A 14737-nucleotide genomic window follows, 5' to 3' on the forward strand; every position below is an offset into this window, starting at 1 on the left:
GAGGGATATTTTTGAAAAACATCTAAAATTGAGAGGATGTTACTATAAGTTTTTTTAAAAGATAAAGATTTTTTTTTTTTTTTGGTTAAATGGTCTCTCCACTTTGTCCGAGTCATACTTGCAGTCTCTCTTTAAAATCTCGATTCGAGTCCTCCAAATTACTTAACCGAATCGGATTCAGATGTTGTGGACGAGCTGGATAGTGACGCAGGTCTTCTCGGTGATGGCAATATTGGCGTCCCATTCATTGGCGGTATAGGGTAGATTAAATGACTAGTCAAAGTTTAATTAGTGACAATAGACTTCATGAAGACTTACTTGTCCACTCTGACAAGAGGATGATAATACACAAGCACAGGCTACAAGCAACCGCGTGAATTATATCATTTCCGATGGGCAAGGCTTGGGTAACAGCAGATAGACTCCTAATTTTCAACCTTCTTTCGAGTTGCATCAAACACATGATGTGCATCAAAGGTAGCAAAGTTGATTCAATGTGGTTTTGATTTAGTTGCTCCGCTGATCAGCTTTTATAGAAATAAGAGTAGTCATCTCTATAATCATAAATGACTCCATTATCTCACTTGATTTAGCTAAGTTTCCAAGAAAACTTAGCAACTTACGAAGTGATAAAAAGTTGATGCAATTGCGAGCTGTGTTGACGGAAGCTTTCCTTGAAGTCAAGTACAGTCTTGTATGGCAATTCGATAGAGAGAGATAGTACCATAACAAACAGCCCTTTACTACTACTTAAAAAAAAAAAAGAGTATGCACGTAGTATGTATTAGCCCATGTTGTGATTATCACCTCAGTTTGTATGATATGTGTAGCAATTCGTAATCAGCTACCGTTGCATGGCAGGTGAAGATGAAGGGATGTACAGCGTGTGGCGTGCGGGTGATGTTGAAAAAGGAGCTCTCCAGGGGGTTGAGAGAGATGGTGGAGGAGACGGAGAGTTAAGTAGCAGTTACAGTGGATTTTGCTGAATGCGAATGCACCGAGAAAGTAGCGAGGGAAAAAAAAAAATGTGAGTGCGAAGGCAGGCTGGGGATGTGGATGATGGCATTGAGCCAACGGTTTTGCCATCAAGGCAAATGCAGGGGCATGGCGACGGACTTGGTGGTGGAGGACACGATCTACTAGCTGGACAAAGCGGTGCATGAGGTATTTTAGTTAAATACGTGTGACACATGAGTCGTAATGAAGCAATCTTATCGTCGTGCCAACCCACTCTCCAGCCGCAAGTTCAATAAATAAAACACAATTATAAAGCAAAAGATAACGAACCAATATAGTATTGTTGTTAAAAAATTGGAAAAACATGCAGAAAGATGTGAATCAATCGTCAGACACGAAAGATACCATTAGCCAAGTTTGGGAAGTATAGGGACCTGCATCTGATCCTGCTCATGCATCCCAATTCTCCCAAAAAATAGAAAAAGGAGAAAAAATAAATCTTACCAAATACGCACCCAACTATAATGCCGCACAGAATCTAAAGTATATGCATAGTTACATTAGCTCATTTTACAAAAACTGTGTTAAACATCTTCATCACACAGAAATTTGTACCGCTACAGAGGTCAGAGAAAAGAGGTGGGCATTGGTTAATTCAATTTAGCCCATATAAAGGGTCTAACAGTAGACACTGAATCAATAATAAACAGAAAACAAGCCTTAATGCAGTATTTCCAAAAATGGCTGACCATGCCAGAGAAAATGGGCACAGATCATATACATGGACCTCTCATTTGCAGTTTGCTCTACCAAGATTCTGCTGTTTGATTTCTTCAATTTAATCTATGGCAAGTTATAAATTATTTTAAATAAGTCTACAACACGACCTTTTACCTTCATACCTTCCAGAAAGGGAAAACGAACAAGAGCCGCAGCATACTTACAGCATGAGAGATCATTTCCCGGGTTGAACACATGCTCTAAACAATAAAGGGCAAAAACAAAAAGAAAAAGAAAAGAAAAAACAGTGAAGGAAGCAAATATAAACAAGCAATCCAGTCAATCAAGAGAGTAGATGTGGCCCGCTCTCGGTTGGATTTCGAGACTGGTCGTGCACACGATGATGCTTGGTCATTTGCACATCACGCGTGAAGTGAGTCCTTGCTTTTGCATACGGAGCTTCCCTTGCTGCAGGACAGGAAGACCATTTTGAGTCTTAGAAAGTGCAACAAAGGAGTCAGGTAATCTCTCTTCCACTATTCATCCTAGCTTCTTACCAGCAGCAATCTTCCGAGCCCGAAGGATGTTCTGCCTCCTTTTCCACCAGCATGCTAGACAGACAAGTAGCAGTAATAATGCAACCAAAGCCCCAAATGCGATACCGACCTTAGCAGCGACAGACATATGGGGCCCACATGTTGGTAGCCCAGGAATTCCACATAGACCTGCATTACCAGTAAAGCTGCACATGCCACATAAGCATCTTGATTGCGCAGAGAATACCATTTCCACACACCAGCATGAAGAATAGAAGCATTTATTAAGAAGAAACAAGCACATAATTTTGTGGGAACAATTTTAGTACTATGTCCAGGTAATCCATATGGAACAAGATTGACAGCAGGATAACTAACTATAATGTAATTAAAACTTGAACCACACAAATGGAATACATGCAGTTGTCTAAATCTATCACAATATATGAGATTGGATTATTATAAAAATGACTACTTTCAAAGTTCTATTGATCATTCATGATAGAGAAACGCTATGATGAAGGGTACTTTGATGCATTTCTGAGTAATACAGATTTGTAATAATACGTGAACACACAGAGAGTTATACAGGTGTGTCACCTCTCATGGAAGGCATTTGAATCGTGGAGAAATATGAGAGGTTTGTTGAAGGGCTAAACAATAGACAATTGTGATGGAAGAATAAAGGAATTTGAATTGAAGATTGTAAGATTTTGGAAATTTTGGTCCTTCATGATGCGTCATCCATCTTTGTAAGATTACATTGTTGGTATCAAAAACTACTTCTTTCCTGATGCACTCTCATCAAGGCTCTCAATAATGTCTTAGGAGAAAAAACTTAGGGGACTGTATATATCAAAAGAGGAACCTTAGATATTGCAGTCTTTCATAATTTTTAAATTGGACCACAGGAGAGATCACGGGCAGTCAGCTCACTCCTATATCGATCGGTGAGAAGTGATCCAAACTGAACTTGAGGGGTTAAGGTCTCTCACATCTTCAAAGTCACTCAACAGGCAGAATTGAAGCGCATATGATTGGAAGAACATTAATATAATATTTGGCATATCAACCTGATATTAATATTCTCAGCTCATCAAAATCCGATCACTAAATAAAGGAAATACAATAACCAGTTAAACAAATTCACTTACTAAGTAAAAATTGTTTTACATAATTGATGATCCTTACCATCTGAACAAAAGGTCATTACTATTTCTGAATTGAATTATTACCAAAATCTTACCTTAGCATAAAATAACTTTGAATAACAAGTCAGACTAATATGAAGAGGGTCTAAATAAGTGATCCTCAAGATCAGAGTTAGTCTTTTGCTTACATATCGATAGGAAGTTGGTTAAAGAGCATTAAACATTGTTGAGCTACTTTGAAGGACAACATATGCCTACTGTTATATTTAATGGTAGCATCTTAAACATAACTTAGATAGGCAAAAGCTGATAGCCATCGTTCACAATTTCTTACTTGAAACTAGCCCTGTGAAGAGGTCTTCCTCCGAGATCGGCCGGTACTCTTCCAGATAGAAAATTTCCATTGAGATTTCTGAAGAACAACTGGTTAGTGCTTCTATTCAATCCAGGACCATGTCCAAAAGAATCAGATTATTAAGCATTTCTCCTTACAGTATTTGTAATGATGTCAGCCGGCCAAGGCTCTCCGGTATTGAGCCATTGAGTTGGTTGTACGAGAGGTCCCTGTAAAGCAATTCTGGACGGTTAATACTTACATATAAAATTTATTTGATGAATAAAGGCTTGGATAGCAATGAGAAAAGAAAAATCAATAACAAAGGTAAATGAAATGGCTCCGCAACAGGCTCATTCATCCTATAACACAAATTGGACGAATCTAATCTTCTCTTTGTCCAAATGGTTATATATCAAGAGATAGAGGCCATCTAGTTTTGAGGTAATATATAGGAACTTAAGAATTATAAAATTGGTGACCAAAATAAAGTTTGACCAAAGAAATAAATCCACTGGAGTAGTGAATATGAGATATTCTTAATAAACAAAAGGAAATCCCAATCATAGAAATTACATACAGGCTCGCATATTCGAACGAGTTGATCGGAAGGAACCTGACAATTACCGATCCTTGACTGACCCAAAAAATGGGATAAGACACCGAAATTTACTATAACAAACCTAGATGGTTTTTCTTATATTTGACAATCATCGAAGGGCTCCATGAGTAATGAGCACTGATTAGCTTTGATTTCAAGATCGTGAAGCCACGATCTAGGGTTAGAATTAATGATCCATCATGCTAGAGAAGGTTCACTTCTCTGTTCTTACAATGGTCGAATGATTTATCTAGCCATGAAAGTGGCAGAATCTGATTTTCTACTGCTAGAACAGTTTGAGGACTTACATGGCTCCACACAATCCAAGGATTCACTTCTTGCAAGTCAAAGAAGTTTCAAAACTTCAACTGGCTAGCAAAATGGAAAGACTCCAGAAATAATGCCGAGCAGCATTGTCTAACCATTACTACGGTTATCATTACATAAGTGCTCTTTGTAATATTATAATATAACATATACATGTTTCTGCAAGGTTCTTGTTAACTAGTTCCTTTTTTAAGCAGTTTGATGTGCCAGAAGCTAAGCCAAAATCAGTGTTTGGTTGAGCTTCCTCACCATTCTCTTGCATTTTGTAGCTGTTTCCACACTCCCATAATTATTGCATCTGCTGGTAATTTCCTTTTTTATTATCAGCTTCGGTTCTGTTTTGTTTTACAACTAACTCACAAAAATATATTGCATTATTGTGTGTCATAAAAGTCTGCCCAAAGGAGGATGGTGAAGGATGTTTTTAAGTCTAATTTTCACCTTGCATGCCAGATGCATGAAACAGATTTTTAAAAGGAATTCATGCTTTCTAATAACATCTGTGTCAGACATTTTAAAACCTGAAAGACTTCAGTGTCCACTTGCATTTGAGATGCCTCAAGGAGAGAAAACAGCTCAAATCAGCAAGATAAGTAAAATGAGCTCTTGGAAACAGATATGAAGCCTGACAAAGTTCTTGGAGATATCAGGTTTTCAAATATTTTAAATGGAAGTAATTTTCTTTAGAATCCAGGTCTTTAAATTTTTGTATGACTGCTTCTCCTGTGTTGTTGTTCTTTAGAAAGCTTGTGCTGGAAAAAAATGAAAGTGGCCCAAAAAAGAACGATGTATCAAGTGAAGTACCAAAGTTTTCAAAGTTATCTACAATGTAATTTGGCAATCTATGATCAACTCAAACTCAACAGGAAGAAACAAAGCATATTTTTCAGTAGGATCTAGCATGCATCAGCTCTTCTGTTATCAGCAATCATTTAACTATTGGCCTATACGTAATAGCATCACAATGTGTTAGCTATGACATGCAGTGATAGGCATGTACTCACAATACTTCTAACCCAGTAATAGCACCAAGAGAGGATGGAATGCCACCATGGATGCTATTGTCGCTCAAGTTTCTGTTAAGAGAAAAAGTAGAGAAATTATGTTATGAAAAAATTAATGAAGTCAACTATTGTGATTAAACAAAATTGCACAGACAAGATATTTGCTATAGATTAATGTAAGGTTAAGCATTTTCATATTATAATAATTCTGTGAATGTAGGAACCATTTACTAACAAAAGTAACAGTGATAGACTTATATATGTTGCAAATTAAATAGTGTAAATATCATCAGGCAGGCTTTGTACACTAGACTGCAACAATCTGAAGAACCCACATGCTTTGCAAATGCCGCAGTTTAGCAATGTCATTCGGCAAGAAACCCTTCAAACCCTGGTTGTCCAGACCTCTGCATATTCAGAAAATAATCTACATTTACTCAAACGACCAAATATATATGCTGAATAGTTGAATATTTAAACCTAAAGTTATAAAAAGCTATAGACATTGTGAATTAATGTGTATAGCTATAAATGTCTATAGGTGTTTATACGCATGTGCATGTGGATTTATATAGAGATAGAAAGATACATGTAGACATTGATGGTATCTCATCTTCCAATTATCCAAATCAATGAAAAATTTGGGTACCAAATCTGGAGGTCAGTAGTTTGACTCAAAAAATGGAAGTGACAGCAACCCGAGATTATTATCTTACATTAGATCAAATGTAGAAATCAAGGTGCTTGATTCCTCCATATCCTTTTGACTTTTCCTCATTTGACTAATCTAACAACATTCTTTTATTGATTAAAATTAAATGCAGAAATTAGGAAAACTACACCATAAGACATTTAGTACCTTCTTCCAAGAGACATCCTAATGGCATTTAAGGCTATTAGTGTAAGCCTCCAAATGATTTAGATGGCAATGACAACCACCAGTAATGGTATGACAGCTCATGAAGCATTCCAACCAGCACTATCATATCTGCATACTTCTCACTTAAAGACATCTAACACCTGTTATACTTGTCACATCAGTGTGCTTTTCAGTGTTGATCATAGTTGAATCTAGCATAAAAAGACTCACATAGGTTGGCAGTCTATGGCCAGCAGATGCCAACCGAATAATATAACCTTACCTAACAATGCAGCAGTAAGTTTTGCAATGCTTGAGCTGGATATATTCTAGAGTACAAGAGTGCAGGAGACAGCATTTGGAGGGACGTGCTAAAATACAAGCTTCCCAGAATATCAACCTAACGTGTACAACATCAACAATGTTATGAAGCACATCTCTAGTGTTGACCACTGCACTCATAAGCCTAGACCTATTTTGGAGAGAGATAAAACTAAGTTAATTGCAATAATGCAAACATCTTAGCATGGATATTTGCTTGAGGTTCTGATGCTCACTTCTACAAATACACAATCTAATCTTAATCATATAATCAGCCGATGGGATTACGGCCAACCTGACCTAGCCAACCATCAGACTCCTTCCTCTTGAATTAGTTACATGGCTTGCGGGCGTTGCATACAAGTGTATACATGCACAGCCTGAGCATAACATGCATGCATACAATGACCACAGAAATAACCATTAAGCTTTAGTATGGCCTCTTGTGAGGAGGGCCTGCCATTTACAATTGTATGGAAATGGCTCCATTCCTCAACAACTAATTTGATTCCAAGACTTGCTCCTAAAGTTTCAAATGGTAGACAAACAACCTCTAATTTGTCAGTCACTAAGCAAAACAATTTTAAAAGACATATATGATACTTTTTGATGCATTTCAAAATATAGTTAATTTCTAGTAAATTGAACATTTGATCCATAGTTCAAATCTTGTTTAATTTTTAGATTTTGGCTAGCAAACTAGTACGTTTAGACCTGCTGAGCCTGTCAATACTGCTTATTTTTACCATAAGAAAAGACAAGAACCAATATCTAAATATACTAAGCAATTTTAAGGTTGAGAGATTACAGTCCATCTATGACCCATTGGCCAGTTTTACTGTCAAATTGGCAGTCCACTCCACTCCAAGGATGTTGTTGGGGAACACATGGGTCACCATTCCAGCCAAAACGAAGAGGAAGCCCCAGGGAGCTCTTCAAATTTTGCAAAGCTCTAACTATGGAAGGCCATCTTGAAATGAATTAGACACAATTTAACAAGATAATGAATCATACAAATCCTAACAAAGCATCAAATATGAAACAAACAACAAAACAAGAAGTCACCTTGATAACATTTTTGTTCACCTTCACTAATCCGAAAAAGAAGGTACTATCAGCTTCAGCCAACAAAATATCAAAAAAATGAATCAAGGTATATTACAAACTCTTGGGAAGATATTTTCTCTGCCACTACTTTTTCGGCATAGTAATCAGCAACTATGACAGGACCATCTAAAACAGAACAAGTAACCATGCATTACATTTGCTTAGAAGTTAAAATGATAATGGGCAGGTGATGTCGGCAATGCCTCCAATAGTTAGCAACAACTGGAAAAAAGGAGAAAGCCGGCTAATTGCAGTTCAGTGTGAACGCACTTAGAGGCTTTCTACTTTATATTAAAAAGCAAGCAAGCATATTAAATCTAACCTAATTAAGCATTCCGTTCACATTTCCCAAGGGACATCCAAATCTTCCTAACTTGTATTCATCCTAGTGGTGTGGGACATTTTCTTTTCCAATGGTGCATTTTCGACAAAATTCTAGCACACTATATTAATGTGAATTTAGATAACATCTGAAAAGTATGGGATCAGAATCCTATCCGACATGGTTTTTTTCCATAAATTTCCTGTGCAAGTCCTTGGCATAAATGTTAGGGCTGAGCATGAGTCGGATTTGATCAGATTCAATCGGGTTGAGAGAAAAATTTCATCTGACCAAACCCTATCGGATTAAAGAATATTCAACCCGCTGTCGACCGTTTATCATGTATAAACCGTTTGAAACTGAAGTGAACGGTTTGTAGCAGATTCGGATGGGTTGTATCAGTTTGGACTTTAATGTTGATCCAATATTGATTTTAAGTCCAATATTAGCCCACTTAAGCTTATTTGCCTTTTTTTTTTGTCAATTTAATGCAAAAAAAGCCCAAACCTTGTAAGTTACAAATTTTGGACTTATTTTTGAACCTATACAAGACAACAGAAAAAAAAAGATTTACTCATCTGAAAGTAACTACATCTAAAAGTTTTCACTTTAGAATTATCTCAAAATGATGTGCTTCCATCAGCAATTCAACATTAATATTCTCATTAATCCAAATGGGTGATAGGGTGTTTTTTAGAATGAAGTATTGAAGTCTAAACGATGCCGTCCCAAAATGAAAGTGAGTTTGTGAAATACCACATCGGTTGGATTCAATTTCATATGGGTTAAAAGTATAGGAACCGAACCCGACCGTAAATAATCGATTTTTTACAAACCACAACCCGATTCCACTCAATATATATCTTTCAACAGACTGAAACCGATGTTTATTGGGTCGGATTGGGTGGGTTTCTTCGGATTTCGGTTATTTGCTTAGCCCTAATAAATGTTTATACATTTGTGATTATTTATTGATTAGTCCACACTATTAGGATGGAAACAGAATCACAAGTCCATCTCAAATCTCAGTCCAAATATAGACCAATGACCTTTGCATTCTTATTAACAGTAACTAATAATATATTTAGATGGTAATTAGATAACAAATTACAAGTTTCATGCAGAATGATGAATGTCTACCTCATGAACACATGGACAAAATGTAGAACTGAATTGAAAGAAAACAAAATGACAAAAAATAACCCTGCATAACTTTTAGGTCAGAATTGCATGTCAAAGAAAAATATCTAAAAGAATAGGCATGAGGAGATGTTGATGCACTAAATTTTCATGTATCAGCATCGTTATCTCCACATGGAAGGCAATGCATAAAATTTGTTAAGTCAATGAGAAAATAATGCTAATCTTTCACCACGTGGCACACATACCTTCTTCTGCTGCAGTTTTGTGCTCCGCTGCAATAATCTCAAAGACCTCAATTGCATTGATGATGGCATGACTTCCCTTTGTAGGGTGCAAGGTTATTGTTAGCGTCCTCCCTTTCACAGCAACAGTTCTATTCAGCACAAGAGCTGCATAACATTCCCCAGTCATGCGAATGATGTCAATATTTTCAAATGCAACATCACCATTTACCAGTACATCAAAGACCCTCTCTCCGGAGCTTTTTATTCTGGCATCAATTTCAGCAAAGTGAAGCCATATTGAATAATTTTTGTTCGGATCCACCTCCATTTGAAATGACAGATCAGGCTGTCTATCAGTGCTCACAATTGCTGACTGATAAATCTTTTCTGGGTAGAAGTTCGGTGAAGTTGATGCTTGGGCAATTTTATTTTCTGTTGATATAGACTGATCAGATCCTGCGGCAAAAGTTGACGTTCCTAACCAAAACCTATCACCACCCCAATGATTTCCATCATAATCTTCATCAAATGCTGGCTTCCCCGAACCACAAGTCAATCTTTTAGCTGTTCTAAGTACTGTATCCTTACCCCATAATGGACCAAAATAATATGCTCTGTCATCAACTTGAAGAATTTCAATTGAAAGGATGGATGGATCTCCATGACCAGTGCTATGGAAACAAGCAGACACAGACATATCTGGAACAAAAACTAGAGCTTCAGAAAATGACTGGTCATCAAGTTTGCTCCAGCCTGACCTTAGAGAATAAATTTGGGTTCCATCAACTGATATATCAAAAAGAGGCTCGCTCTCAAGATTAGGATCTTTAACAAGAGCAAAGAAAATTCTCACTGCATAGCGTCCACGAGGAACACGGTTGATGTTATAGCAATTCTCAGGGCCATCAGACAGGGGAAAATATCTAAGAGTTGGAAGTGGAGGGGCAATGGAAATCAGACTTATTGCATTTGCAAATTTTCCTCCAGTATAACCGAAGTCTTTATACCATAAGGCATTTGTAGGCCGTGTTCGAACATTCTCACGAGCACCACAGCTTATCCGAATCGCAAAGGGTTCTGCAAAGAAAACACACTAAATCCCAAGTCTAATCGAGGACAAAATATATATAACCGTTCAACTCTTGGTAACATTCCTTTTGTGACAAGTTCCTTATACCAAATATAATACAAAAACAATTTTATCGAACGTTTGCAGGATCAATTCCAAGAATCTTGGAGTGGCCGTAGTGACAGTAGTAGTTAGTTTAAAAAAAAAAAAAAACATATGTATAGTCATAAAATCATTGATAAAAAATAAACATAAGATTTAAAACATGTAAGAACAAAGATGGTCATATCCAGATAATTATACTTTAAAATGAAATAACGAATTGCACACGGCCAACCTATTCGATATGGTAAGAGTCGATTGACCAAGACACCACTACTTCTGGTCATGTGGCCTCGAACCTATCTTATTTAGTGCATATTCTTTCCTTTCAATTAGCTACATTTCAGCACCTTCCCATTTCCATGCAACAGTGTTCACTATAGATCCAGTGAACTAATTCAGCACGACATGTAGGCGGTGTGGTTCTATCTAAGAAAGAACCAGTTCTAGAAATGCCTTCTACGGGGTTTAGCTCTGGAGGACGCATGACATGAAAATAGAATAATTCGGGACACAACCAAGAAGGGAAAGAAGGAACAAAGAAAGCTCCTTCGAATCCACAATTAGGATAAAAATTTCTCGATATAGCAGCCAGAGGAGCAGCAATTTTTGGCAGAATTTTTCCATTCAGGCTTAAATGCAGAAAGTCTCAAGCACCCATCTCAACGGAAAGTGAGGTTTACCGTTTTTGGAGGCTGCCGAAACGCCAAGAGCAGTGGCCGATAGAGCGATGTGGAGCACAAGCAGCCGGAGAATGGGGGATCCGAGCATTTTGCTGCTCCGCTTTCTCTCTTGGCCTTTCCAATTCCTCTTTTTTCTCTCTTTCTTTAAGCGGAGATAAACCCTATCTTCCTTCTCTCTCTTTCTCAATCTCTGGGTATTTATTTCCCCACAGGGGATGAGCGATGGGAGGCCTGAGATCGGCTAAGTAGTGAATAACTTTGTTACGACGAAAGAGGGAGATCATTATAGTAGTTAAGAGTGTGATTAAAGGGGCTTAGCATCGCAGCAGTAGCAGTTCACGTGTCGAGTAGTTTAAATTAGATTCCGGACTTGAAAGAGAAATAATTACATATCTGGAGGCCAGCGGGTCTGAAAGCGAGCGGAATTTTCTTTTCTTTTCTTTTCTTTTGACTTGAAATGACGCGGGTAGGAGTGATTTCTTTTTTTTTTTTCTGAGGGGATGGGGAGAGAGAATGAGAGGGAGGCGGGGCTGGGGACCGGAAGTGTTGGGTGGTCCAATGGCGTCACCAATCACGGGGTAAATTGTCGGTAGATCGTGCTCTGGAATCCAGCGGGAGAGCAAAGAGGAGTAGATGCGCCAACTAAAATGGTGATAGAGTAAGCTGGGCGTTGGGATGAAGGAGAGACCAATTACCTCCCTCTGTCGCGGCGGGTTGACTGGAGAGTCTCTAGAGACTAGAAAACTCGGTCGTGCTGCCACGCATTCATGGAGTTGACCTTCGACGATCTGGAACTTTTCGGGTTGCTAAGTATTTGTTGCGGCATAATTTTTTGCTCCGTATTTGTTGCTTGTAAATGGACATCAAAAAAAAAAAAAAAAAAAATCTTGCCTTTAGCGTTCCAGGAAAGAGGCTCAGTTCTGCCTTTCTCTTGCCGCATCTCCTACCTTTCCTGTTAAAAATATATTAAAAAAAAAAGGGAAGACAATACATTATATTGACATAATAAAATGCTGAAACTTTTCAGCATATGATGGAAAAATGATCTCTGCCTTTTCATAGAATAATGGATTATACAAGCAACTATATGACAAATATCTCTGACCATCTACCATATCCTAATTTTAATCTAAATTCTAATCCGATCTAACCAAAACCTACATAAAGCAGTTAAATTCTTCAACTTTTCAAGTTCTACGGTAACCTGACTAAGATGTTTGCCTCAAGCAATTCTGAACTTCTATAAAAAAAATAGCTGGATGCTTGGCTAGATGTTGAGAACAAGAAGTCCAAGGTAAAAAAATCTTCTAAATTGTGATTAGTCTAAATTCATTACAATTTGTTTGCCATAGAAAGCATAGAAATTTCATCCAGATCAAGAATGTAACGTTATAGACAAATTCCAAATAATTCCACAACAACAGCATATTAGTATCTAATCTATACTTAAATTTGAAATTTTTAGTAGCCACATGCATCATAGCTAGTTAATTTCCAAATCCAGTTGTTTTAAAAACTGTAGCATTAAATTGCTCATCTCGACTGGCTTTGCCATTCTCCCAAATCTATATTTCATTGAAGTTTGTCACAAGATATTTTCTATCTATTTTCTTCCCAGTGTAGGCTGATACATTAAATTGCAAATTCTTCAGACACTTCTTCATAACCTTTTATAGTCAACCTTCAGCTTACTCCTCCCTATTCTACAATCTCCTTCTCAGAGGAATCCTAAACTATAGTACAGAATTCCTAGATAAGTGCCGACACACTTACACCATGTGTGGTTTTATGCAATGAAAAGAAATCAGAATGAGAAAATGGAGAATTGGATCCTGATTTCCCTTCTAACTTTTGGAGACGAAGCAAAGGGATGCAAGGAATAACAATTCAATAACCATCAGAATATAATCACCTTTTATATTATTTTTAAATAACCATTAATTAAATAATAGAAGTAATTCTTACAATGATGGTCACTATAATTCTTTTGGGAAGCTTCTATTAGTTTCATTACTTTTTTCTTATTATTATGACATAATCTATATTCATTATTTTCTTCTTTATATTTATACTAAATTAATCTTTTTATTTTATTTTTGATTTCAGTATTATTTCCTTTTGTTTTCAATAATTTTCTTTTATTTTATTTATTCTTTAATGTTTACTATATATAGGATCCGATTGGTTAGATTTCAACTCAAATTTGGTCAATCTGATTGGATAATATGATTCCAATATTAATAATTTAAAATATTGGATATGATTCATTATCTCTAGAATATTGATTCAGGGACTCCTAATCCAGTATTAAATGGAAAAAAAGATATACTATTTTATATTATTTAATTTTTTCAAAATTTCATCACTTGATGCATGAATGAGGAATCTTTTAATCATATGATTTTAATATATAAACAATACAGAGATAGTAGACATTTGATACCTTTGATCAATAAATTGGACCTCCATCATCCAACTAGTATCCGACTGAATCTAAGTTAAAATCCGATCAACCTAAATCCTGCTCTCCCTATATATATTTGACAGCAACCCATTGGATGGTATGAAAATATAGCGTGGAAGGGGAAAAGAGGAAGAAAACAGGCAAACGAGACAGAGGACATAATCTATCGTAGTGATCAGGCGACACTCGTGATTTGGGATGGCAAAAATCGATCCGATCTATCAATGTGATCCATATTGGGTCTATCTTAAATAAATTTAAATTTAAATTAAATAAATTTAAAATGTAATTAAATTAATTTGTTTAATTTATTTAATAATCAGATCATAGTAAATATTTGACCTATTTAATTAGTTTAATTTTTTGGGCCGGGCCTGCTTAGATCTGATAGCCTGTTTAGGCCTAAGGCTCGGGGGCCGCTCGGAGGTAGCTTGTTTAAAACGTAAAGCGCGACCGAAAAGGCTGAAAATGTCCGATTGTTCATTTTTTTCTTCTAACCCTCAACGGATGACCATTCGACCTGGCTGAGGCGGCGCCCCCATTTCCTCTTCCTCTTCCGCTTGCCCCATTTCGTCTTCCTCAGTTTTTTTTTTTTTTTCTTGTCTATACCGGCGGTGAGGGCGGTGAGGGCAGAAGACGGGTGGAGGGGAGGGACTGCGGGGCATCGGGTGCGGGCGCCGGAGCCGGGGGGTGGTGTGGGTCGCGCGAAGCCCCCAGCCGTGGGGGCACGGGGTGCAGGCTTCGCCGGTCGTCTGTACCGACGGTGAGGGCAGAAGACGGGCGGAGGAGAGGGACTGTGGGGCATCGGGTGTG

At 37.3% G+C, this 14737-nt stretch overlaps 1 protein-coding gene across 1 annotated transcript; it reads right to left on the reverse strand.

Annotated features, from left to right (window-relative positions):
• Positions 1–1656: 1656 nt before the first annotated feature.
• On the reverse strand, positions 1657–11797 carry LOC105050568 (receptor-like protein 4). The gene is made up of 9 exons (XM_010930655.4): positions 11461–11797; positions 9628–10683; positions 7619–7766; positions 5966–6037; positions 5631–5702; positions 3857–3928; positions 3699–3776; positions 2235–2419; positions 1657–2145 (listed from the first exon to the last, which is right to left on the reverse strand). Exons 1-9 carry the CDS (start codon positions 11546–11548, stop codon positions 2021–2023), a joined length of 1896 nt encoding a protein of 631 aa, XP_010928957.1. The 5' UTR covers positions 11549–11797; the 3' UTR covers positions 1657–2020.
• Positions 11798–14737: the final 2940 nt, after the last annotated feature.

The sequence above is a fragment of the Elaeis guineensis genome, chromosome 2 (genome assembly GCF_000442705.2).
Source record: "Elaeis guineensis isolate ETL-2024a chromosome 2, EG11, whole genome shotgun sequence".
Lineage (NCBI taxonomy): Eukaryota > Viridiplantae > Streptophyta > Magnoliopsida > Arecales > Arecaceae > Elaeis > Elaeis guineensis.